The 26,081-nt window shown below is 38.6% G+C and overlaps 4 gene segments (V, D, J or C); all 4 read right to left on the reverse strand.

The window, feature by feature from the left end:
• Positions 1 to 306: 306 nt before the first annotated feature.
• LOC129621949 (T cell receptor delta variable 1-like) lies at positions 307 to 941 on the reverse strand. The segment is given in 2 exon segments: positions 307 to 776; positions 893 to 941. Coding segments are annotated over 2 exon segments (519 nt in total).
• Positions 942 to 11,721: 10,780 nt separating this feature from the next.
• On the reverse strand, positions 11,722 to 12,935 carry LOC129621951 (T cell receptor alpha variable 26-1-like). The segment is given in 2 exon segments: positions 11,722 to 12,113; positions 12,896 to 12,935. Coding segments are annotated over 2 exon segments (432 nt in total).
• A 6,806-nt stretch (positions 12,936 to 19,741) lies between these two features.
• On the reverse strand, positions 19,742 to 21,323 carry LOC129621952 (T cell receptor delta variable 1-like). The segment is given in 3 exon segments: positions 19,742 to 19,822; positions 20,773 to 21,056; positions 21,275 to 21,323. Coding segments are annotated over 3 exon segments (414 nt in total).
• A 3,805-nt stretch (positions 21,324 to 25,128) lies between these two features.
• Positions 25,129 to 25,741, reverse strand: LOC129621953 (T cell receptor delta variable 1-like). The segment is given in 2 exon segments: positions 25,129 to 25,475; positions 25,693 to 25,741. Coding segments are annotated over 2 exon segments (396 nt in total).
• Positions 25,742 to 26,081: the final 340 nt, after the last annotated feature.

The raw sequence follows: 26,081 nt of genomic DNA on the forward strand, positions 1-26,081 counted from the left end.
CTTATAATTTATCTCTTATTCTACATCACTGGTGTTTCTCCTTCTCTGGTTGTGCCCTGACACAAAATCTGAGAGGAAAGGACTAAGGAAATTATTTTCATGACAATTTCAGCTTCTAGATCCAGATTTGTGATGTGAGCCTCTTTAGGTGAAACTGCTTTCTATATTATTATAGAGCAAGTTTTCAAATTTAGACAACTTTACACATGTTCTGTGTGGCTGATTTAAAGTAAAAAATTCAGGAGGAGAATATATCAGTAGAAAGTTACTCTGGACACCTGCTTCCAAATGACATAGAATGAGCTTTTATTTAGAATTAAATCTTCTGATCCAGACCACAGATGAAGCAACCGCAGGACTACCATTTCTTGTCTGGGCTCTGCAGGTGTATTTCAGCCTGGGTCCCACAGCAGGGGGGCTCTCTCTTATTAAGCTCTGGGGTTTTTGTTCAGCTTTTCCTATTATTTCAACCACTGTGAGTTCCCAGAGAGTGCAGAAGTACTTTGCAGAGTCTTCCAGCTGTAAGTCTGAAATAGTGAGGCTGATTGATTTACCTGATCTCTGAATATCTGTAGAGTAGCGGCCATCCCTTGCATTCTGGCTAGAGGAAACCTGACCAATAAGGTAAATCATCTCTCCACTGGGAAGTTGTTTATACCAAAAAATTCTGTAAATGCTCAGTCTTGTCTCATATTGACAGCTCAGGGTGACTACCTCCCCAACTTGACTGGAAATGTCTGGCTGGTCTTGAGTAACTCTCTGGGCTACACTGGATCCTGTGGGAAAAATCAGAAAACAGAGATGAAGCAGTGAATAAAATAGATAGGAATTAGACTAAAAAAAAAATCAAGCTGAAATTATAAGATGTTTGCTTCTCTTTTAGAATACCTACCAGAGAAGATGAAGGCCAGGAACACCCAGGGCAGACTGGAGAGCAGCATGAGGCATGGATTCCCCTGCACAAATGTGCCTAGTTCTGCCTCAAGCTGAGAGTTCAGTGTCTGAGTGCCTGGCAGCGCATATACATAGTATCTGGTTCCTGTGTGACTCCTTCAAACAGGAAGTGGGGTTTGTCATGTTCATAGGTAACATGGTCTGTGCACAGACAGGAAAAAAGTCTAGCTCACCACAAGCCTTTCTTTGTCTATTTTTCTTTTACAGGTAATTAAATTAAATTAGGCTGAGCCTGAAAGGGGGCTTTGCAAAAGCAATTATTTTAAAGGTTTGAACTGAGTGGAACTGAAGAAGAAACAAGTTGATATTCACTTATGATTATTCCGCAGAATAATTTTTCCATCCCATTTAATATATGATTTTTTTATGTTTTTATTGGTGTCTGGTTGATTTATAGTTTTGTGTTATAGCAAAATGAAATGTGCTTTGACAGAGGAATGAATAAACTGTGTTACTTATGTACAATTGTTGTTCTTTAGTCATTAAGTAGTGTCTGACTCTTTGGATCCATGGACTGTATCCTGCTAGGCTCCTCTTTCCATGGGATTTCCCAGGCAAGATACTGGAGTGGGGTGCCATTTCCTTTTCCAGGGATCTTCCTGAGCCAGGAATCGAACCCGTGTGTCCTGTTTGGCAGGTGGATTCTTTACCGCAGAGCCACTGGCGAAACCCCACAGTGAAATTCCTCAGCCATGAAAAAGAACAAAATAATGCTGTTTGTAACAAAATTAGCAGACTAAAATAAAATTTAGTATAAGCAATGAGCCCTTCTTATAATCTACTTATTTACTAGCCATTCATTTAGCCTATACTTATATTTCTCCATTCAAAATCTAAATACTCTACTTAAAAACTCACAGACTTTTGCCCCTCTTGGTGAAAGGAAGACTTATTCAAATTTTTTAACTTATTTTTTTATAGGTTTTAGGGCTCTACTTGGTTTTTTCAATACATAAAATTATTTCTACATCAACTGATAAAATACCAGTCCTTCTAACTTTCAGAGTCTATTCTGTTTTTTATGTTTGTATGAGTTTATAACAAGAATAAAATAATTATTCTTTTGAAACTTGATATTGAATCTTATTTATCACACTTTAAGGGGGATCAGGATATTCAGTCCCGTTCCTTCCACAAGTAGAGTTGTACTTATTGGATCATGTGTTTTAGAATTGTCCTCATGTTATTTTCTCTGTCCCACTGGCCCAAAGTGTTCAGTCTCACTAGTTAGTTGCTTGTTCTTTTTTCTTTCTGTTAAGTAAAATTAAGACAAGCATGTCAGTTCTTTCTGTGCCATAATACTATAATGCACTCCAACAAAACTTGGTATCTACAGACTCCAAGCACACACTATACCTCTACAGCACAGAAGGCGATGGCTGAAATTTTGTAAACTGTTACCTGTTCATTTGAATGTAGCTGTCAATTTTCCATTTGGTTTTACTATTTTAAAGGATGAATTAATATAAAAGAACCAAAGGCAAAAAACCAAAGAAAAGAAAGTACAGACAAGGTCTCTAAAACAGTGCCAACTCCTTGCTTTTAAGTTGCTTGAGTGGTGTTGTTAATGACTGATGCATGGAGGAGAGTGCACGTCTAGTTGAGACATCTTCTCCTCTGTCCCATTTCACCTCTAAGTGATGACAGACAGCTGATGCCCTGATTTGCATTACCAAACCTACTTGTATTTAAGTAGAAGAGATCACGAATGTCCACAGCAACTGGGCAGCAGCATGGTATTGTATTGTAGCATATATAATTATAGATATCATATATATACTAGAAAACTGATATTGATAAAGTATTACTAAAATACAGATGATAATCTGATATATTAGCTTTATATGTACTCTTTTTTATGCATAGGTCTGAAATTTTGTCACTGGTACAGGTTTTTGTACCATCACTAAAATCATGATGCAGAACTGTTCCATCTCCCTAGAGCAAACCACTTTCACACTGTCTCCACCCCGGCAACTCATGATGACCTCTAGCAACTACTGATCTTTTCATCTCTATATTTTGTCCTATTGAGAATGCTGTATAAGTAAATTCATACATTATGCATGCAATTGTAATAATATGGTGTATCATGTAGTCTTCTGAGATACTTTTTTTTCACTCAGCATTGAGATCCATCTAGGCTGTTGCATGAATCAATAGTAAGTTTCTTTTAATCACTACAGACTGTCCCCAACTTGTGATGAATCAACTTAGGGTTTTTCATGGTACGGTAGTGAGAAACCTACATATGCACTCACTAGAAACCACACTTTGCATTTTTAATTTTTATCTTTTCCCATGCTAGCAACATGCTATATGGCATTCTCTAGTGATGCTGGGTAGCAACAGCAAGCTGAGCTCTCAGTCAACCCTGGGAGCATGAGGGTAAACAACTGATCCACTTACAACCATTCTGTACCCATACAGCCATTCTGGTTTTCACTTTCAGTACAGCACCTTTAAGATTAGGCCAGGCAAAACTCTGATGCACAGTCGGTTAAGTATATTATATGCCTTTTCCACTTACAACATTTTCAACTTAAAATGGTTTATTTAGACTTAACCTTATCAAAGTTGAGATAGATCTATGAATAATATTGTACTGAATGGGTGTACCACAGCATATTTATCTATTCACACAATGAAGAATGTTTGGCTGGGTTCCAGTTTTTGGCCATCATATATATAGTTTCCATGAATATTCAAGTACAAATTTTGTGTGAGCATAAGTTTTTCATTATTACATTATAAATGCCCATAAAGGAGTATGATTGCTGAATTGTAAAGTGAGTGAATATTTAAGTTTATGTGGAACTGCTAAGCTGTCTCCCAGAATGACTGTTCCATTTACCTACCAGCAATGTATGAGTGATCCAATTTCTCTACATTATTGCCAGAAGTTGGTATCATCATTATTTTTCATTTTAGCCATTAAGAAAGATGTGGAGTGGTATTTCATTGTGGTTTTAATTTACATTTCCCTGATGGTTAATGATGTTGAACATGTGTTTACATGCTTATTTCCCTAACACATGGCTCTTCTACGAAATGTCTGGGTGAACCATTTTCCATTTGAACTACTTTTCTTCCTGCTGATTTTAGACACTCATTGTATTCTAAATACCATCCTTTGATGAAAATACGTTGTGAAAATATTTCCTGCCATTCTGTGGTTTGTCTTTTCCATTCTCTTAGTATCTTTCACAGAGCAAGCATTTTTACTCTTGATGAAATATTTTATTTTTTATGGATTGTGCTTTGATGTCATGACAAAAATCATTTTGTCCAACACTTGGTCCTGAAGATTTTTTTTTCAAAAAGATTTATAGTTTTAGATTTTACACTTGGATGTATGGTCCATTTTGCGATTTTCCTCAAATTTTTGTATAAGGTGTGAAATATAGGCCAAGATTCAGTTATTTGCCTAGGAATATCCAATTGTCCCTAAATCATTTGCTCATAAGACTATCATTTCTCCATTGAATAGTCATTGCACCTTCGCCAAAAACATCAGATTTCCCCACTTTCTAATATGCCCACTTGGGATGAACAGTAGCATTATCCTGTTAATGATTTTTTTTATTATCTCTTTTTATTGAACTTGTATTGGAATATAGCCACTTAGCAATGTTGTGATAGTTTCAGGTGGACAGCAGAAGGACTCTATCCTTTTAACACTGTAGCATCTATTGTTTACTTTTTCATTCTTTATATTTGTAATTTGTGTTTTCTCTTTTTTCACCATGATAATTCTACCTAGGAATACAGTTTATTAATCTTTTTAGCAAAATTAACTTTGTATCTCATGGTTATTTCTATTATTTTATTTCTGTTTTACCAACTTGACATTTTTATTATTTTCTTATTTCAGTTTATATTAGTTGTAATTTGTTCTTCTTTTTCTATCTTTTTTGCTGAAAGCTTAGATAATTGTTTTGCAGCCTTTTTCTTTAGTAGTATAAGTATTTAAAGAGAAATTCTTCCTATGTATATTAACTGTATCTCATAACATTTATATGTATATGTTCTCACTATATTTTCTTTCATAATATTTTCTAATAGCCAAGTAATTATTTCTTTAACCTATGGCTTATTCTAAATTTTAATGCCTCAATTTCAAATATTTGGGCATTTCTAAATATATCATTTTGCTATTGATTTTCTAAGTCAATTCCACTTTTGATCAAAGAATAAATTCTATATAATTTCAATTTTCTTAAATATATTAAAACTTTTTATGCACAAACTGATGTGTGTGTGTGTGTGTGTGTGTGTGTGTGTGTGTATTTCTGCACAGAAGTAGGTGGCTGAGTCCCCAGGCTGGGAAGTTGTGATGTGCAGTGAAGGCTGTTTGACACTCTTATTGAGGGGAACTGTGAGTCTTCCTTTTTATTCACAACCAAACATATGGTTATCAAGAGTGCAAGGCCTTAACCAGGGTGTTGCTAATACCATTCCTTTAATATTCCTTGTGTGCTCAGTCATGTCCAACTCTTTGTGACCTCATGGAATATAGCCCACCAGGCGCCTCTGTCCATGGGATTCTCCAGGCAAGAATACTGGAGTGGGTTGCCATTTCTTTCTCCAGGGGATCTTCCTGACCCAGGGATAGAACCCACGTCTCCTGCATTGTAGGCAGATGCTTTACTGTCTGAACCACCAGGGGAGTCCGTGGGAAGTAGTCAAATGCACTCTTCTCATAAGTACAGTTCAGAATGGAAATCTCTCTTTCCTGGACTGTCAATGATTGAGGGCTCTGTTTGAGATTAAGAGCAAAGACAAGAGTCTATTTTTGCATGGGTGTTGTTGTGAAGAGAATGCTGCTCCCATCTCTAAATTCAAAATGTTTTAGATGAGGGGGACTAAGGAGCAACCACAAGAGAGAGAAATATATTATACTGGTCAGTTTTTAGTTAAGGTCATGTGGAAGGGATTTTCACAGAGGCTATTGCTTCCTCAACTAAAATGGAATGTAAAGATAATCATTCCAAAGCTCCTTTATAAATGTTCCTCTCTCTCTTCCATTTCACCAGACTTTGAAATCCAAAGACAAGATGAACTTCCTTATCTGTTATTACAGCAAACTGGAACCAAGCACCAGATTCTGGGATAATGTTAACGATAAAGATATTGGCTAATAAATCTCATTGACTGCATAGCGTGCCATGGTGTTTCAGGAGCCCTTTAATATTTAAGGATATGGCAGGTACTGTTCATTGTCTACAAGTAGATTTTTTCTTCATCCTTACCAGAATCCCAATATTCTGTTTGTTAGCAATGTTCCTAGAGAAAAATGTGTAACTTCCCGACTTTCATTGCTTGGGGTCAGCTTGACCTCTGTTGTAATCAATAAGATGTAAGCATCTTGAGTGATTTATCACCTTTCCTATTCACTAGAGTTTCTACTTTTCCTAATAATGCCAAATGTCAACATGTTGGTACCTTGATACTACATGTGTTGCATGTGTGCAAAGTCACTTCAGTCATGTCTGACTCTTTCTGACCCTATGTACTGTAGCCCTCCAGGTTCCTCTGTCCATGGGAAGAATTCTCCAGGCAAGAATACTGAATTGGGTTGTCATGCCCTCCTCCAGGGGATCTTCCTGACCCAGGGATCGAACCCGAGGCTCCTGAGGTTCCTGCATTGCAGGCAGATTCTTTACCGCTGAGCCACCAGGGAAGTCCTGATACTAAAGATCAAAATCACATATTTGTACCTCAGATAGATGAAAAAGACAAATGACACATTTCTCATCTATGATCTATTAATAGAAAGTCAATGCTTACACATGGTCAGAAGTCATGCTTGTTTCACAAGTGTGTTCTTACTTAAATATTTCAGTAGCAGAAAAGGAAAACTAGAATGAAAGCATCTGGAAGTTTTAGTTTTAGTTTATTGTCACCTTATAATTAAGAATTAATAAGACGTCATCATGTATCATTTTAGTTTTTATTGGAGTTTTAAATTCATATAAGAAAATGTAATATAAGGGTACAGCCTGGTAAATTTTCACATAAGCAACACCCTTATAACCAGCACTCAGATCAAGAAACAGGGCATTACCAGCCCTTCAGAGCTCCCTTTATGATATTGACCCATTTATAACAGTATTCTGATTCCTACCAGTGTATATTAGCTATGTCAGCTTATACACCTTATGGGAATGACATGTTTATTCACCATTTGAATATCTTCTATTGTCAAATGCCTACTTCAGACTTTTGTCTTTTCTATCAATTTGTTTGTTTTATTGTTGATTTGAAGGAGATATTTTGAAATCAAAATGAGCCCTTTGATAGTATGATAATATATTTTATAGCTAATCTTTGCTAATATAATATTTTTATAATTAACAATATTAACTTTGATAACATAATAGTACTGTAAATATATTCACTGCTGCTGCTGCTAAGTCGCTTCAGTCGTGTCCGACTCTGTGCGACCCCATAGAGGGCAGCCCACTAGTTACCCTTTAATAGATTTTCTAGCTATCCTTTTAACTCTTGAATACTTTTAATGGCAATTTTAATATACATCAGTTTTTTAATGAAAGGTAGTTGGTTTACAATGTTGTGCCCAGCTCTGCTATACAGAAAGTGACACGAAAAATGAATGTATATATGAATATAGACTAGTTTTAATGCTTAGCCATGTTTGTGTCCTGTTTAAGAAATGTGTACCTAACACAAAGTAATGAACAAGTTTTGTATTTTTTCCATTAACTTCATACATTATTCTTATATTCAGATCTGCACTCTGACTGCTATTTATATATGATCTGAAGGCCATAATACACTTTTCCATAGGAAAAATGATGGAATGTCACTTATTGAAATGCAAGTCCTTTATCCTTGGTGCATAAAGGCAAATGTTTTCCAACTTTTAGTGTAATACAATTTCAGTATTAATTTTACCACAAAATTTTACTTTGTCACCCTCTCCATCTGCTTATATCATTCTCCTTTACTTCAGTTTTTCTTCTGTTTGTAGAATTTTTTTAAACGTTTTATAGTTATCACACATTTATTACTTGGATGATGCAGTTTTCTAAACTTTCGTTCTAGTTACTAAAATGAATTATTTTTAGAACTTTTCTCCTCCTCTTTGTGCCCAGGATGCTTTCTTTTCTATATGCTGTATTGTATGTAAACTTGTTATTAGTTAATTTGAGAATCACTTAATATGTTGCCTATTTTATGCAATTCTGGTGTAACAAATGAATTAGATATTCTTCTTACTTTAGATTCACTTCCTCAGATGTGCAAACAGGTAGAATTTGCAAAACATTAGAATCCTCAGTGTGCACTGCTAACAGTCTCTTCCTGATGCAATTTATTAATGTATTAGTTGTAGGGAAAACAGTTAAAAGACACAGTGAGCCAATGGAGCTTCAAGTTCCTAACTCCTGTTATTTTTCTTGTGAGATCATCTGCTCATGGTGAATCTCTATTGGTAAAATTAGTGATAGAATTAATGACAGTTCTATTAAACAGCACTCATTAATTCTGTGATTTCTAAAGATACATTTGGTAGAAGGTTTTAAAGCAGGATGCATTTGGTATAAGGATAGCACATGATTTTTTTTTTAATTGGTAAGGATTATTTCTGAACGAAGATGAAAAAACAGGAATGAGAAAGACTTTCTAAAATCTGTTCACCACGTTTGGGTTGGCAAGCACTGTGTTTCCAATGGCCATGGGTTGCTGAAATACCATATGGACTTTTTACACCTTTGTTGGCTTATAGTTATGGAAGATGACATGAATGAGAATACCAGTTGATATCCAAATAACTATTTTTTGTATCCATTTTTCTAAAATTAGGGGAATTCCCTGCCTCATTGGGGGAATGAGTTAAGCACAATTTAAATCTTTAAAAATATCTGGTGTTAACCACTTTATGAGAAACGCAATGTATTGGGAATTTTAATGGAAGAAAGAGTTTTGTGTTGGAATAAACTAAAGTTTCACAGGAAGACCTTAACAAAGTACTTGGGGACCTATCTCACTAACAATGATAGGAAAGAGGAGTAAAGAGAGGAAAGAAGGAAAAGAGAGAGGGAGGGTGGAAGGAAAAGAAAGGGAAATAGAAAAATATGATTAATGAGTTTATGAATGAATAAGTATTTTCAAATATACCCATCTTCATTGTGAAATCCGTGTGATGTTGACTTTCTCTTCTATTTTTAAAAAAGATATAACTCACCCTTTCAATATTTTATTGCATTCCTAGCAACGAGAGCCAAAGAATTGATGCTTTTGAACTGTGGTGTTGGAGTAGACTCTTGAGAGTTCCTTGGACTGCAAGGAGACCCAACTAGTCCATCCTAAAGGAGATCAATCCTAGGTGTTCATTGGTAGGACTAATTCTGAAGCTGAAACTCCAATACTTTGGCCACCTGATGCAAAGAGCTGACTCATTTGAAAAGACCCTGATGCTGGGAAAGATTGAGGGCAGGAGGAGAAGGGGATGACAGAGGATGAGATGGTTGGATGCTATCACTGACTGAATGGACATGGGTTTGGGTGGACTCTGGGTGTTGGTGATGGACAGGGAGGCCTGGCGTGCTGTGTGTGGTTCATGGGGTCACAAAGAGTCAGACATGACTGAGCTACTGAACTGAACTGAACTAGCAATTATTAGTAACATCAGTCATAAATATTTCTTTACTCAATAAGTATTTGTTGAACACTTACTATTTGTTGGGTACTGTGCTGATTACTGAGAACTTCAAAAAACAAAAGGAATGAAAAGATATGTTTCAGGAAAAGTGAAGTAAGGAAACAGAAAGGGAGCTCAAAGGCCGTGAAGAGGAAGAAATGAGTGAAAAAGTGACTGCAGTGACATTTCCAAATATGCTGATTTGGAAAATGCTACAGCACCTCTCATTGTACCTTCCAAGATTGAGTACAAGTATCTGTTCCTTCATCTCTGACTCACAAATCAAAGCAATTTCCAAAGCATAAACACAGCAATATACGTTTAGGTACACATCCTATGCAGCAAGATAGATTTCTCAGTCTTTTTGATGATCCAAGAATATTATGTTAGTGACGCCGCTCACATCAAGGGCCAGAATGCCTCCCTATTACTTTCTCTGTCTTGTGCTCTAATTTCCTCTATATCTTTTCTCTTGGGGAAAATGTATGGCTAAAAAGGAGCTAGGGATATTTCAGAATCCCACTACAATCAGTAAAAAATATTTCTACTGCTATTTGGATATTTAGAGGACTAGCATGTCTCTTTACAGAATTAAGGATTATTGCTTTTTTTGAGTCACAACATATGCCTTTTATTCTAACACTTGACATTTTGCCCTAAAACATGTGTCACCTTCAGCTATGGGAATGGTGATTCATCCCGCTGACTTTCCAGTTGACTCATTATTTCAGGGCTTTCTTCTTACTGTTGCTTCCAGGAAGGCCAGATTGAAATACACATGCTGAGATTTTGGAGCTTGACATTAGCCGATTTAAAAATAAATATAACAGTTGGTCTAAGACATATTAAGATAAAGATAGGCAACTTTTAAAATCTCTTTGAGGCTTAGCTTTCTAAGAGGTACCATAGATTTCAGAATAACCCCCTAAATGATAACGAGGATTAAAAGGTACATTTAGGGCTTTCTAAAAGACACTGATTTTAAAGCTAAAAAGAAATAAATTTTTGATAGATTAGACAGTGTAAGAAAGGTAGTGTGTTAGAATAAAACATACAAGTAAATATGAAAGTCAAAATATCATGTAAGATGTCAAAATAATTCTAGCAAACAAAAATAAAGCTAAGTTAATGGAAAAAATGGTCAAAAGATAGGAACAAGCATATGAACAAGGTTGAATGACAGAGTGCCAATATACAGAGAAAAAGTTGCTCGAAAGCACTAGGATCAGTAAGATGTCTATAGATAAAGTACATTTGGATTGTTAAAATGAAAAAGGCTGGTAATTCTCAATTTTTAGAGGGTGCAAAATACACCTTCTCACTCCCTGTTGGTTGAAGTATAATTGTTTATACCATTTGAATGGAAAGTTGTCAGTTTATAAAAAAAAAAATTAAATGCACCTTGTTTTGGAAATAGCCATTCCAGTTTAGAAATTTCATTACAATAGACATGTCCTCATATATACAAAAGTCAATCTACAAAGTTGTATAAAGACAACACTCTTTAGGATAGCACACTAATAGAAACAAATACTTATTAAGGTAAACATAATTAATAATAGAACGTTTCAGAGTACTACACAAGCATTATAAAGAATGAATTGGACCACTTCCCAGGTGGCACAGTGGTAAAGAATCCTCCTACAATGCAGGAGACAAAGGAGACCAGGTTTGATCCCTGGATCAGGAAGATCTTCTGGAGAAGGAAATGGCAACCCACTCCACTATTCTTCCCTGGAAAATCCCAAGGACAGAGGGGCCTGGCAGGCTACAGTTCTTGAGGTCTCAAAGAGTCGGACATGAAAGAAAACTTTGGAACAGGAGAATTATTTGTATTCTTCTCACTTTTAGGTTGAGACTAACACACTGGAACCAACATTTTATTGACATGAGAAAGAACCATGAAAAATTGCTAATGCTTCTCACTTTATTTGTATGTTGCAATTGGAATTCTTCGTATTCCCATAATTCCCAAAATTCTTCTCAGCCACATCAAACAATGATGCACTTCTTCCTTGTCCTTTTCTTCTTTTCTTTATCCATCTTCTTCCCTTTTCCTTCCCTTCATTTTACTCATTTCTTACTACTCTCTGACTCTCCTTCTAGATGACTCTAGATTTGCTCTCGTGACTGCTCCCCCACTGTGTCCCCCCTTCCTCCCACAAGAGAGATACTGCACAGGTGCAGCCCCATCTGTCCCAGTGTGCCTCTCTTAGGATGCAGTAGTACACAGCGGTGTCTCTCAGGGTGACCTGGGGCAGGACCAAGGTGCTGGACTCTCTGTCTGAAGCTATGGTCAGAGAGGCCATGCTGCTGTTCACTGTGCCTTGTAAGCCACGAATGACATACTGTGGACTCTGATTGGGATTTTGCCTATACCAATGTATATACTCATTTCCACCAATGGTAGAGTGGTTACAAGGGAGGTTTATGTTTTCTCCTTCAGCACAGTCCATGGAGCTGGGCTGGGTGGTCTTAGCATCAATCACAGTCCCTGGGGGGTTAAGAAATCAAATTAGCTCCAGAGCACAAATAAGCATAATTCTATGAATCAAGTGCATAAACCTCTAATAACTGTCTGGCCCTAACCCCTACTCCTGTGTTTCTATGTATGTCCTGGAAAAATATTATTGGTGTTCAATATTGGACTGCAAGAAGATCAAACCAGTTATCAAACCAGTTATCCAAAAGGAAATGAACCCTAAATATTCATTGGAAGGACTGATGCTGAAACTGGAGCTCCAATAATTTGTACACCTGATGAGAAGAGCTGACTCATTGAAAAATACCCTGATGCTGGGAAAAGCTGAAGACAAAAGGAGAAGGGGGCATTAGAGGATGAGGTGGTTAAACAGTGTCACCATCTCAATGGACATTAATTTGAGCATATTCCAGGAGTTAATAGAGGACTGAAGAGCCTGGCACACTGCTGTCCATTTGGTCATAAAAGTTGGATACAACTTAGTGACTGAAAAACAAAATTATGGAGACCAAAGATACGTGGCAAGAATCAGCGATCCATAGGCTTTGTTCCATGGGTCCTTGGCTCAATAAATCCAGAGATTTCCTACAACCTTCTTACTGCTAAGGACTCTTCTGGAATCATAGCCAAGGTTTAATATGTCATGTAGAAGTTTGTGTCCCTAGCAAATCCATGATTGGTTCTCAATTCCATCACTATAATGCTGAATAAAGCATAGGGAAAGGAGTAGAGAGCAAATAACTCTTTGTGGTCCTTTGCCCTCAAGTCATCCCTTGTAGACACAGAACACTTACCCAAGGTCAGAAACACTGTTACTCCAGTCACCAGCCTCATACTTCAGGGACAAACCAGGATCGTGGGCTCAGAGTTCAGGCTTGGATCTGAGAACAGAGGTAACAGCTGTTAGTAAAGACTTAACAACCAGTGCAGATATCGCTGTGTTGTTGCTAGGACCTTCTCAGCCAATGATCAAGCAATCCCTTATCTAGGTCGTCCTCCCCTGTTTTAGTCATGTCCCCAAAAGATGGTGAAACATCCCCAGCTCACAGTGAAATCATCTCTGAAGTTTAATGTCTGCCTCTGGAAAAGGAATACCAATCACAATGATGTGTCTATGCACAACCATTGGTCTTTCATTTGTTTCTTAAGAAATTAGCTGATGCTCCATGAAGCTTGCAGAGCATAATATTTAATCCCAGAAAAATGTACTGAGCTATGTATAGTAAGATAATGAAAATTTCCATCCACATTCCAGAAAATGTATGGAAGATTCAAAAGTAGGCAGTGATGTGCTCTGGGAGATGGAAAAATGAATAACATTGAGACTAAAAGCTACACACCCTGGAGCTTGGAGCTCATATAAGTGTTCTTGGAATCATGCATCTATCACCTAGGTAGACATTTTTCATGCATCTGTTCTTAATATACTAACTGATTGACATAGATAGAGTTCACCTCATCCTCTTTGAACAGTGGTCCATAATCCTCATCTTCCCTATGCCGATGCTTGTGGGTGTTGTATAGCAAGGATGCTAAGGCAAAGGAATGGACAGAAAGAAAGGAAAAGTAGGTGGGGGTGGGGTGGATGTGGGTGTGAGTGGTATAAAAAGTCGGAGGAGGGAAAAAAAAAAAGCGTATAAGGAATAGAAAAGTGAAGGGATAACAGAGCAGGGAAATGGGAAAGCAGTGTTTAGGGAGGTACATGGAAAGGGCTTAGGCTATTTGGCTAAGATCCCCTGAATCCTTGACCACACACATTGAACAAGGGATAAAAAGCTCAAGTAGTCTAAAGAAGATGAAAGCATGTCATTTTTCCTTTTTTTGGCACATCAATGGAAAACACATTTCCCTCCCTTTCTCCTAGAAAGCAACACTGTTTTCGGATGAATCAGCCCCCTCTTGTGACTGAATAGAAGAACTGCAGAGCTAAACCCACACCAAAAGTCAGCAAGCATACCTGTGGCGGATTCATTTTGATGTTTGGCAAAACTAATACAATTATGTAAAGTTTAAAAATAAAATAAAATTAAAAAAAAAAGCGCTCCTCAGATTTGAAGGTAAATGGGCTTCCCAAGTGGCGCAAGTGGTAAAGAACTCACCTGCCAATGCAGGAGACTTATGAGACCCATGTTCAATCCCTGGATCAGGAAGATTCCCCTAGAGAAGGGCTTAGCAACCCACTTCAGTATTCTTGCCTGGAGAATCCACTGGACAGGGGAGCCTGGTGGGCTACAGTCCATGACTCACAGAGTTAGACACGATTGAAGCAACTTACCACACAGTACACACATCTTACTTGTAATACTTCTGTACTCATCTGTATTTTCTTGGTCCTAAATACTCCATAGAAGGTTTTAATTATCTTTGACTGCTTTCAGCTCAGTTCAGTTCAGTTGCTCAGTCGTGTCCAACTCTTTGCGACCCCATGAACCGCAGCACACCAGGCCTCTGCAGTCATATGATTCTCATTTGTTGATCTCTTTTTCATTTGTCTCTAACCTTCCTATATTTAAAATTTACTTCAAAGCCCATGTAATTCAATATTTATAAGAGTTTGATATATAGTAGGCACTCAAGAATTACATGGTTTCTGAGTGAGCTGATGAATCATTATTCATGAATTTGATGAGAAATTACATTAAACAACTGTTTAAATTACTCTGAAAACAATCTTCCAACGTTATGGGATGCAAGCCAAATAAAAGACTCCGATAGTATAAACAGAGGGTTATTATTGTGAACAATGAACAAGAGGCTATAAACAATAAATCCAAGTCTAGCATGGAGGAAAATTGTACTGAAGACATAGGAGTAATGTTACACTAATCATGCTTTGTTCATTTAACAAATTTTCATAAATACTCGGTGGAAGCATTGTTGTTGTTCAGTCTCTAAGTCATGTCTGACTCTTTGCAACCCCATGAACCGCAGCACACCACAGTTTCTTGTCCTCCTCTATCTCCAAGAGTTTGTTCCAGCCCATGTCCATTGTGTGGATGCTGCCATCCAATCACCTCCTTCTTCTCCTGCCCTCAATCTTTCCCAGCATCAGGGTCTTTTCCAATGAGTCAGCTCTTTACATCAGGTGGCCAAAGTATTGGAACTTCAGCTTCAGCATCAGTCTTTCTGATGAATATTCTAGGTTGATTTCCTTAAGGTTTGACTGGTTTGATCTCTTCACTGTCCAAGAAACTCACAAAGGTCTTCTGTAGCACCACAATTAGAAAGCCTCAATTCTTCAGCACTCAGCCTTCTTTAGGGTCCAACTCTCACATCCATACATGACTACTGGAAAACCATAGCGTCAACTCTGTGGACTGCTGGGAGCCGGCATATTGCATATTGAGTGAGGATCTGTAATAGCTCAACTGGAATTCTATCACTGCCGGGAGCCAGCGTGAGGCACTCCGCCCATGACAAAGGTCATGAGGAAGGAGGCTCGGCATACGCAAAGGCGGGATCGAGCCTCAGGAGTCCCCATGGAAATTCTCGAGCATCTACCCCCAAAACCAGAGTCTGCCTACTTTCTGCTTTGTGCTTTCACCTACACCTCTGACTTTACGGGGGGCTGTCTCCCACTACCTCTCTCTGGAAAGAGAGTTAGCTTACAGCTCCAGTTAATAATTCCTGGATGTGACAGTGTTTCAACCTACAAACTCCTTTGGAAATCCTCTAGCCTGCCTGAATGGGTTTTTCCGGCCACATGTGATTGTTCAGAGCCTCCTAACTGTGAGAGGCAGGAGATGTTCTAAACTGCCTAAACACAGATTCCTTTGAGTAGTTAAAAGATTGATTAGAAAATGTATTGGTGAAGGGTTTTTCACTTGTTGGGCCAATGTTTGCTGCTAAGTCTCCATACTCCTTACCTACTGTGTCCTTGGCAGTGTATTGATTGATATAATGGGTGTATAGAAATGTAAAATGCAGCTTTGTCCAATGCTTTTTTGGAGGCTGGTGCCTGACTTTGGAATAATCACCTTTAGAGAAAAATAAGTTTCTTAAAATGTTAACAGGCCTCCGGGCCAGAAGATGATGTCAATCACCTGAACTTTTGCATATGATAAGTTTGAAAGCCTGGCTTAGATTAGAACCAGGAACTGCTGTCCTTGCATGACTCCACCCCTTCCCCCATTATCCTCTATGCATACCTTAAGGTATAAAAACTACTTTGGAAAATAAAGTGCGGGCCTTGTTCACTGAAACTTGGTCTCCCCATGTCACTCTCTCTCCCAAATTCCAGCTGAGTGTCCATCTGGAGCGCGGATGTCCTCTGCGGCCATTTATTTGCCTGGGCTTCTAAGACCCACTTGAGAAGGTGTCTAAGGTGGGGCACCTTCCGCTATTCGAGAGGGCGCCTGCGGCCTCCGTGGTCAGAGCTAACCTGGTGTCACGGGTTATATTGATTTTCTGCGTAAACCAAGCCACTCAGCTTCTTTTCTCCACTGAATTTTCCTACTGAGCTATCCTTATTTCAGCCGCTTTTCTCCACTGAATTTCCTCACTGAGCTATCCTTATTCTATTACTCTTTGTATCCTTAATTAAAGTGTAATTAAGCAGTTATTCCCTGACCCTCGCCTAGCCGTCTCTCCTTCGAATACCCTGGATCAGCCGGGGCTGGTCCCCGGCAGTGGACCTTTGTTGGCAAAGTGATGTCTCTGCTTTTTAATATGCTGTCTAGGTTTGTCATAGCTTTCCTTCCAAGGAGCAAGTGTCTTTTAATATCATGGATGCAGTCATCTTCTGCAGTGATTTTTGAGCCCAAGAAAATAAAATCTATCACTGCTTTCACTTTTTCCCCATCTATTTGCATTAAGTGTTGGGACCCCAGATGCCATGATCTTAGTTTTTTGAATGTTGAGCTTGTCACTGTCCTTCACTCTCATCAAGAGGCTCTTTAGTTACTCTTCTCTTTCTGCCGTTAGAGTGGTATCATCTGCATATGTGATGTTGTTGGTATTTCTCCTGGAAATCTTGATTCCAGCTTGTGATTCATCCAACCCAGCATTTCACATGATGTACTCTGCATATAATTTAAATAAGCAGGGTGATAGTATACAGCCTTGATGTATTCCTTTCCCAATTTTGAATCAGTTTGTTGTTCCATGTCTGGTTCTAATTGTTGCTTCTTGACCTGCATACAGGTTTCTCAGGAGGCAGGTAAGGTGGTCTGGTATTCCTATCTATTTATGAATTTTCTGGTTTGTTTTGATCCACACAGTCAAAGGCTTTAGCATAGTCAACAAAGCAAATGTTTTTTCTGGAATTCCCTTGCTTTTTCCATGATCCAGTGAACGGTCTAGTGGTTTTCCCTACTTTCTTCAGCTTAAGCCTGAATTTTGCAATAATGAGCTCATGATCTCAGCCACAGTCAGCTCCAGATCTTGTTTTTTCTGACTGTGTAGAGTTTCTCCATCTTTGACTGCAAAGAATATAATCATTTTGATTTCTGTATTAACTCTCTGGTGATATTCATGTGTAGGGTGGGCTCTTGTGTTGTTGGAAGAGGGTGTTTTCTATGACCAGTGCGTTTTCTTGGCAAAACTTTATTAGCCCTTCCCTGCTTCATTTTGTACTCCAAGGCCAAACTTGCCTGTTACTCCAGGTATCTCTTGACTTCCTATGTTTGCATTCCAATCCCTTATGATGAAAAGGACATCTCTTTTTTTGGTGGTATTTCTAGAAGGTCTTGTAGATCTTCATAGAACTGTTCTTCAAAGATCCCTTTAGTTTCCAGTTTAAACCTATCATGTCACCATCACTGAGATATCCAGTCACCCTGTTCTGGGTCAAGTGCTTCCTCATATCCAAATCTTCTCCAAGGAGCCCTCTAAATAGTACACTCAGGAAGACAATAAAAGTTTAAGATGCTTCTCACAGTTAGGAAAGTTATGTCTCATTTCTCAAACATTAAAAAAATTGGAACAGTAAAATCTATCTCAAAGGATTTTGATATTTAAAGTAGATAATGAATCGGAAATATATCCTACAGTGCCTGACATATAGTAAGGTCAATAAATACCAACTTTCTATATTCTACTAAAACCTCCTTTCTATTAATGCCCAGGCCTGTGACCTGATTTTTCAACTCCATATCAATTCAGTAATGGACGCTTCTAGGACATTTACTTAATCACTTTTTTTTCCTGGAGATAAGCATTATCTTTCCTTATTCTTTTGGTGTGATAGCCAGCTAGCTACACTGATACACTCAGGGTGCTGAAAAGACACAGATGGAACAGGTGAGGTTTGACTTTGATTTCCATAAAAATAGTGAAATCAAGGACACCTTACATGTTTACTAGCTATTGGATATAATATTTCTGAATTCGATCTCCAAGATTTTGCCATTCTTATTAATGACTATTAATAAGTCATTCTTATTAATGACTAAGAAGTGACTATTTTCACTTCTCTTTGATTTATGAGCTTTTAATATATTCTGCATTTGATTCCTTTTTCAGTAATGTGTCTTGCATATCTAGCCTTCCAGACTGACACTGGCTTTCCACTCTCTTTAGCAGTGCTTTTTGATTAAAAAGACAATTTAAAAATATGCTTTCATGCTCATTGGAAGCTTCCTTGAAAGTTTTATTTGTTTGCTTTCTTTAAAAACTTTACAAATGCTTTCCTTTTTGCAATGCTATTACTTGTGATGAGAAGACAAGTATCATTCTTAACGATGTTTCCCAGAATACAACATATCAATTTCCCCTGCCTATTAACAGGGTTTTTTTACACTAAAATAGACCCTTGAATTTGTCTTCAACACCTTGCAAACTTCTGCCAAAATAACAGTGGTCAACTAACAGAATTCCTTATTCATCTTTACGACTTTCCACATAGCATTGCTCCTGAATAAGGAGCTTGTTTTATAGGAAATACAGTAGAACAGTGAGTAGAGGTTCTTGCTATGCTACGAGGTTATGGAATGGGTAATGGATGAGGTAGTTATAAATGCCAGTTACAATCTTGTGGTCATTTGCAGTAACACAACCTAGAATATTTCTGAACTCATTTTCATTGTATATGAATATATTTATGTATACATTAGCCATTTTTAACTTCCCTCTCCTCTTTGCCTGCCTCTGGTAACAGAAAATGTGCTGCTACGAGTTAATCTTATATCTCATTGTATCTCTGTAGTAAAAATACAGGGTCAATTGGAGAGTGTGATTCAGCTAGAAGAGGAAAGAACATCACCCTTAAATAGATAAATGAACTTGGTATTCTCTTTGAAGGAGAGAGCTTGTTTTGGCTGAATAAAGAATAATTGCATCATATTAACAGGAAGCTTAGTTTTCCTGTGGTCCTTATTCAAAGTTGTGGTGTTCAAAGAGGTAATGATGAATGCTTAGTTAACAAGGAGGTAAGTTAACTAGTTAAGCTATTATGGTGGATTTGTACTGTCTGAACTTAATCTATTTCCCAGAATTTGCTTCTCTGTATTGTTCTGGGTTATGGTTGGCCATGAAAGAGATTTGTGTAAGATTTGGGAGGTACTTGTGATGAAGTAGTCATGTTTCTAGGTTCTGCAGGTTGGTTCAGGGCTCCAGAGACTATGGCAACTCATAATGTTGCTGCTGGTCTGATAGTTCAACTTATTGTTGACTCACAACTCCTAGATCTCCCACTAGATTTCTTACTCATGTTCTCTTTGTCTTTGACCAAGTATGCTTGTAGCATGATGGCAAACTTCTGAAGTTCGCCCATTACTGTGAGCCTGAAGGAGGTAAGAGAAAGGCGAGTTTTAGTGTGTCTTGTGGGGTCCATTGTCCTCATGTACATGTCACAGCTTGTCCATGCTTTTTCCAGTTGGTCCACAGTTGGTCCACAGTTGGTCCAGTTGCCACATCCAACTTTCCTTCATAAATGGTACTTTAGTTGACTTACAGTGATCTCAAGCTCAAACCAAATACAAATATAATAGCTTTTATAGACTCTTCCACCAGCTCTAGCCCTGCCTGTGAATAATCCTTATAACTCATATCTTACTCTACATCACTGGTGGGTCTCCTCTGGATATGCCCTGACATGATGTCTAAGAGGAAACGACTGTATGATAAGTCGCTTCAGTCGTGTCTGACTCTTTGCAACCCCATAGACTGTAGCCCACCAACTTCCTCTGTCCAAGGGATTCTCCAGGCAAGAATATTGGAGTGGGTGGCCTTGCCCTCCTCCAGGGGATATTCCCAAACCAGGGATCAAATCTGTGTCTCTAATGTCTCCTGCATTGGCAAGCGAGTTCTTTACCCCTAGTGCCCAGGAAGCCCTAAAAGGAAAGGACTAAGGAAATGATTTTCATGATGATTTCAGATTCTAGACCCAGATTTGTGATGTAAGGATCATTAGGTGAAACTACCACTTTATATTATTGTGGAGCAAGTCTTCAAATTTAGACAACTTTACACATATTTTGTATGGTTGATTTAAAGTCAAAATTTCAAGAGGAGAATGTTATCAGTAGAGAGTTACTCTGGACACCTGTTTCCATATGTCATGGAAGGAAATTTTATTTAGAATTAAATCCTCTGATGCAGACCACAGATGAAGCAACCGCAGGACTACCATTTCTTGTCTAGGATCTAAAGGTGTGTATCTCAGCTGTGGTCCTGCAGCAGAGGGGCTCTGTCTTATTAAACTCTGGGGTTTTTGTTCAGCTTTTCCTATTACCTTGAGCACTGTGAGTTCAAAGAGAACACAGAAGTACTTTGCAGAATCTTCCAGTTGTAAGGTTGAAATCATGAGGCTAGAGGATTTAAGTGATCTCTGAAAATTTATAGAGTAGTGGCCATCCCTTGTAAGGAAAATCATCTCTCCACTGGGAGGTTGCTTATACCAAAAAATGTTGTAACTGCTCCAACTTGTTTCACACCAACAGTTCACAATGACTGCCTCTCCAATCTGAGTGAATATGTCTGGTTGATCTTGAGTAACTTTCTGGGCTACACCAGATCCTGTGGAAAAAAATCAGAAAACAGAGATGAAGTAGTGAATAAAATAGTGTAGGAATTAGCCTCATTTCAGATCACATCCCCAAAAAACAAACTGAAATCCTAAGACTCTTGCTTTTCTCCAGTCCTCCTTTCCTCCCCAAGTCCCTGTGAAGCTCCACGTGCCTGTGTGCAGTCCTTTCACCCTGAACACGTGCACCCACATTTGGAAGCATCCCTACCAGAGAAGGTGAAGACCAGGAACACCCAGAGCAGATTGGAGAGCGGCATGAGGCATGGAATCCCCTACACAAACATGCTCAGTTTTGCCTCAAGCTGAGAATTCAGTGTTTTTGTGTGCCTGGCAGTACATATGCATAATCCCTCAGTTCTTGTGTGACTCCTTCAAACAGGAAATGATGTTTGTCATATTCACATGTCATGTGGTCTGTGTACAGATGAGAAAAAACGTCTGGCTCACCACAAACTTTTACTCTGTCTATTTTTCTTTCACTGGCAATTAAGTTAGGCTGATCCTGAAAGGTGGGGGGAGGGTCAAAAAAGCAGGTAGTAATAAAGGTTTGAGCTGAGGCAATTGAGGAACAAACTAGGTTTCATTCACTGATACATATTCAGGACAATTATTTTGCCATCCCATTTAAAATACCATTTGCTTTCTGTTTTTAAACTTTTTATTATAGTCAAAATGTTTGTCTGAGGAAGCCTTACACATAGCTGAGAAAAGAAAGATGAAGAAGAAAAGAAGCAATATACCCATTTGAATGCAGAGTTCCAAAGAAGAGCAAAGAGAAATAAGAAAGCCCTCCTCAGTGATCAATGAAAAGAAATAGAGGAAAACAATAGAATGGGAAAGACTAGAGATCTCTTCAACAAAATTAGAGATACCAAGGGAACATTTCATGCAAAGATGGGCACAATAAAGGACAGAAATATTAACAGAATATTTAACAGAAATATTAACAGAAGCAGAAGATATTAAGAAGAGGTAGAAAGAATACATAGAGGAACTATACAGAAAAGATCTTCATGATGCAGAAAGCTATCATGGTGTGATCACTCACCTAGAGCCAGACATCCTGGAATGCAAAGTCAAGTGGGCCTTAGGAAGCATCACTACAAACAAAACCAGTGGAGGTGATGGAATTCTAGTTGAGCTATTTCAAATCCTAAAAGATGATGCTGGAAAAGTGCTGCACTCAATATGCCAGCAAATTTGGAAAACTCAGCAGTGGCCACAGGACTGGAAAAGGTCAGTTTTCATTCCAATCCCAAAGAAAGGCAATGCTGAAGAATGTTAGAACTATTGCACAATTGCACTCATCTCACATGCTACCAAAGTAATGCTCCAAATTCTCCAATCCAGGTTTCAACAATATGTGAACCATGAATTTTCAGATGTTCAAGCTGGATTTAGAAAAGGCAGAGGAGCCAGAGATCAAATTGCCAACATCAGCTGAAACATCGAAAAAGCAAGAGAGTTCCAGAAAAACATCTACTTCTTCTTTATTGACTATGCCAAAGCCTTTGACTGCATGGATCACAACAAACAAATTCTTAAAGAGATGGGAATACCAGACCATCTTACCTGCTTCTTGAGAAATCTGTATGCAGGTCAAGAAGCAACAGTTAGAACTGGACATGGAACAATAGACTGGTTCCAAATTGGGAAAGGAGTATGTCAAGGCTGTCTATTGGCACCCTGCTTATTTAACTATGCAGAGTACATCATGAGAAATGCTGGACTGGATGAAGCACAAGCTGGAATCAAGATTGCCGGGACAAACATCAGTAACAAGATATGCAGATGACACCAGCCTTATGGCAGAAAGTGAAGAAGAACTAAAGAGCCTCTTGATGAAAGTGAAAGAGGAGAATGAAAAGTTGACTTAAAGCTCAACATTCAGAAAACTAAGATCATGGCATCTGGTCGCATCACTTCATGGCAAATAAATGAGGAAATAGTGGAAACAGTGGCTGACTTTATTTTCTTGGGCTCCAAAATCACTGCAGATGGTGACTTCAGCCATGAAATTAAAAGATACTTGCTTCTTGGAAGAAAAGTTATGACCAACCTAGACAGCTTATTAAAAATTAGAGACGTTACTTTGCCGACAAAGGTCTGTCTAATCAAAGATATGGTTTTTCCAGTAGTCTTGTATGGATGTGAGAGTTGGACTACAAAGAAAACTGAGCACTGAAGAATTGATGCTTTTGTATTTTGGTGTAGGAGAAGACTCTTGAGAGTCCCTTGGACTGCAAGGAGGCCCAAGCAGTCCATCCTAAAGGAAATCAGTCCTGAATATTCATTGGAAGGACTGATGCTGAAGCTGAAACTCCAATACTTTGGCCACCTGATGCGAAGAACTGACTCATTTGAAAAGACCCTGAAGCTGGGAAAGATTGAAGGTGGGAGGAGAAGGGGATTACAGAGATAGATGGACATCTGTCATCCATCCAGAGATGGATGACAGATTGGATGGCATCACTGACTCATGAGTTGGAGTAAGCTCCAGGAATTCATGATGGATAGGGAGGCTTCGTGTTCTGCAGTCCATGGTGTCTCAAAGAGTTGGACACAACTGAGCAACTAAAGTGAACTGAGGGAAACTGTGGGCACAAAATCACTGTTTAAATAAATATGTGCATGTTGAATAAAACTATTACTGGACTGTGACACCAGTAAGACAGAACAAAGTCTTATATATTTTAAGCAACTCTACTGAGGTATAAGTGACATTCCTTAAAGTTCATCCATTTTGAAATTCCAGTTTAATAATTTTAATAAATAATCCTTCATCCTCAATTATAGTTATTCTCTATTTCCATGCCTGGCATGGAAATACCATGCCTGGTAGAGGAGCCTAGTGTGCCACAGTCCATGGGATCACAAAGAATCCGACATGGTTTAGTGACTGAACAGCAACAACAACATTAGCAGGAAGCATAGCTTGGCTATGGTCTTTATTCAAAAGCTGTTAAAGAGTACAGGTGGATGCCAAGTTAACAAAAAGGGTACTGTAGTAGCTTTGATCTATCTTAACTAACTGGAAGTATCTTTCCCAGAATGTGCTTCCCATATTGTTCTGGCTTAGGGTTGGCCACAAAAGAAATTTGTGTGACATTTGGAAGGTCGTTGTGATGAAGCGGCCACAGTTTTTATGTTTGGGTTGGTGCAGGGCTCCAGGGACTGTGGTTACTCACAGGTGTTCTTCCTGATCTGATAGCTCATTGTTGACTCACAGCCCCTCCACTTCCTACCAAACCTCCTCTTCATTTTCTGTTTGTCTTGGGCAAAGTATGTATGCAGCATGATGCCAAATGACACCCACTTCTCCTAAGCTCACTCTCTACTGTGAGACTGAAGGAGGTGAGGCATAGACAAGTTTTAGTGTGTCTATGTGGGTTCCATTACCCTCATGGTTCTAGTGTGTCCTTATGAGTCACAGTTTGTTTATGCCTCAGTCTCTCCCTAACTTTGCTCTAGTTGATTAACAGTGAATTCAGTCTCAACACCAGATACAAAGATAACAGCTTCGTATACACTCTTCCACCAGATCTAGCAATTGCCCGAGTTTTAATCTTCATCACTAATTTCTTATTTGATACCATTAGTGATCTGCTTCTCTGATTGTACCTTAAGTAACACAAGTCTAAGAAGAAAGGACTAAGGAAATGATTTTCATGATGATTCCAGATAACTATACCCAGATTTGTGATGTTAGTGTATTTTAGTGAAACTGTCACTTTTAATTAACTTTAGAGTAAGTTTAGACAACTTTACACATGTTCTGTATGATTAATTTAGTCAAAAATTCAAGAGGAAAATGTAAACAGTAGAAAGTTACTCTGGACATAGAAGAAGCTTTAATTTAGAATTAAATTCTCTGATTCAGACCACACGTTAAGCAATCACATGATTACCATTTCTTGTCTGGGGTCTGCAGGTGTGCATTTCAGCTGGGGTCCTGCAGCAGCGGACCTCTGGGGTCTGCAGGTGTGCATTTCAGCTGGAGTCCTGCAGTAGCAGAGCTCTCTTATTAAGCTCTGGGGTTTTTGTACGTCTTTTCCCATTACTTTAAGCACTGTGAACTTCCTTTGTAACTGTTCTTTTACTTGAGAGCTCCCTAAGAGCACAAACGTACTTTGCTGAGTCTTCCAGCTGTAACGCTGAAATGGTGAGGCTGATGGATTTATATGCTTTCTGGAAGTTTACAGAGTAGCGGCCATAACCTGCATTCCCGTGTTCTGAATTTTGATGAATAAGGAGAGTCATCTGTCCCCTGGGAAGCTGCTTGTACCAATAAATGGAGTAGTAGTATGTGAACCAACCTATTCCATACTGACAGTTAAAAATGACTGACTGCCCCACTTGGCTGATTATGTCTGACTGGTCTTGAGTAACTTTTTGGGCCACACAAGATCCTGTGGAAAATGTGAGAAAACAGAGCTGAAATAGTGAACAAAATAATGCAGAAATTAATTTTGGACTGACTCAAATATTTATAACCCAAACAGAAATCCTAAGACACTTGCTTTTCCCCAATCCTCATTTCCTCCCCAAGTCCCTGTGAAGCTCCACGTGCCTGTGTGCAGTCCTTTCACCCTGAACACGCACACACATGTTTGAAAGCATCCCTACCAGAGAAGGCGATGGCCAGGAACCCCCAGAGCAGACTGGAGAGTGACATGAGGATGGATTCTGTACATAAATGTGTTTAATTCTGCCTCAAGCTAAGAATTCAGCATCTTTAAGTGCCTAACGGCACATATACATGGCACCTGGTTCCTGTGTGACTCCTCCCCCAGACAGGAAGTGGGGTTTGTCATGTTCATAGACCAGCTTGTCTGTGCCCAGATGGGAAAAAGTCTGGCTCACTACAAACCTTTACGTTGTCTACTTGTCTTTCCCTGGTCATTAAGTTTGGCAGATCCTGAAAAGGGGCATGAAGAAAGCAATTAATATTAAAGGTTTGAACTGAGGGAAACTGCAGGTTAAACCGGAGAAGGCAATGGCACCCCACTCCAGTA

This window comes from Bubalus kerabau, chromosome 10 (assembly GCF_029407905.1).
Source record: "Bubalus kerabau isolate K-KA32 ecotype Philippines breed swamp buffalo chromosome 10, PCC_UOA_SB_1v2, whole genome shotgun sequence".
NCBI classification, from domain to species: Eukaryota; Metazoa; Chordata; class Mammalia; order Artiodactyla; family Bovidae; genus Bubalus; species Bubalus kerabau.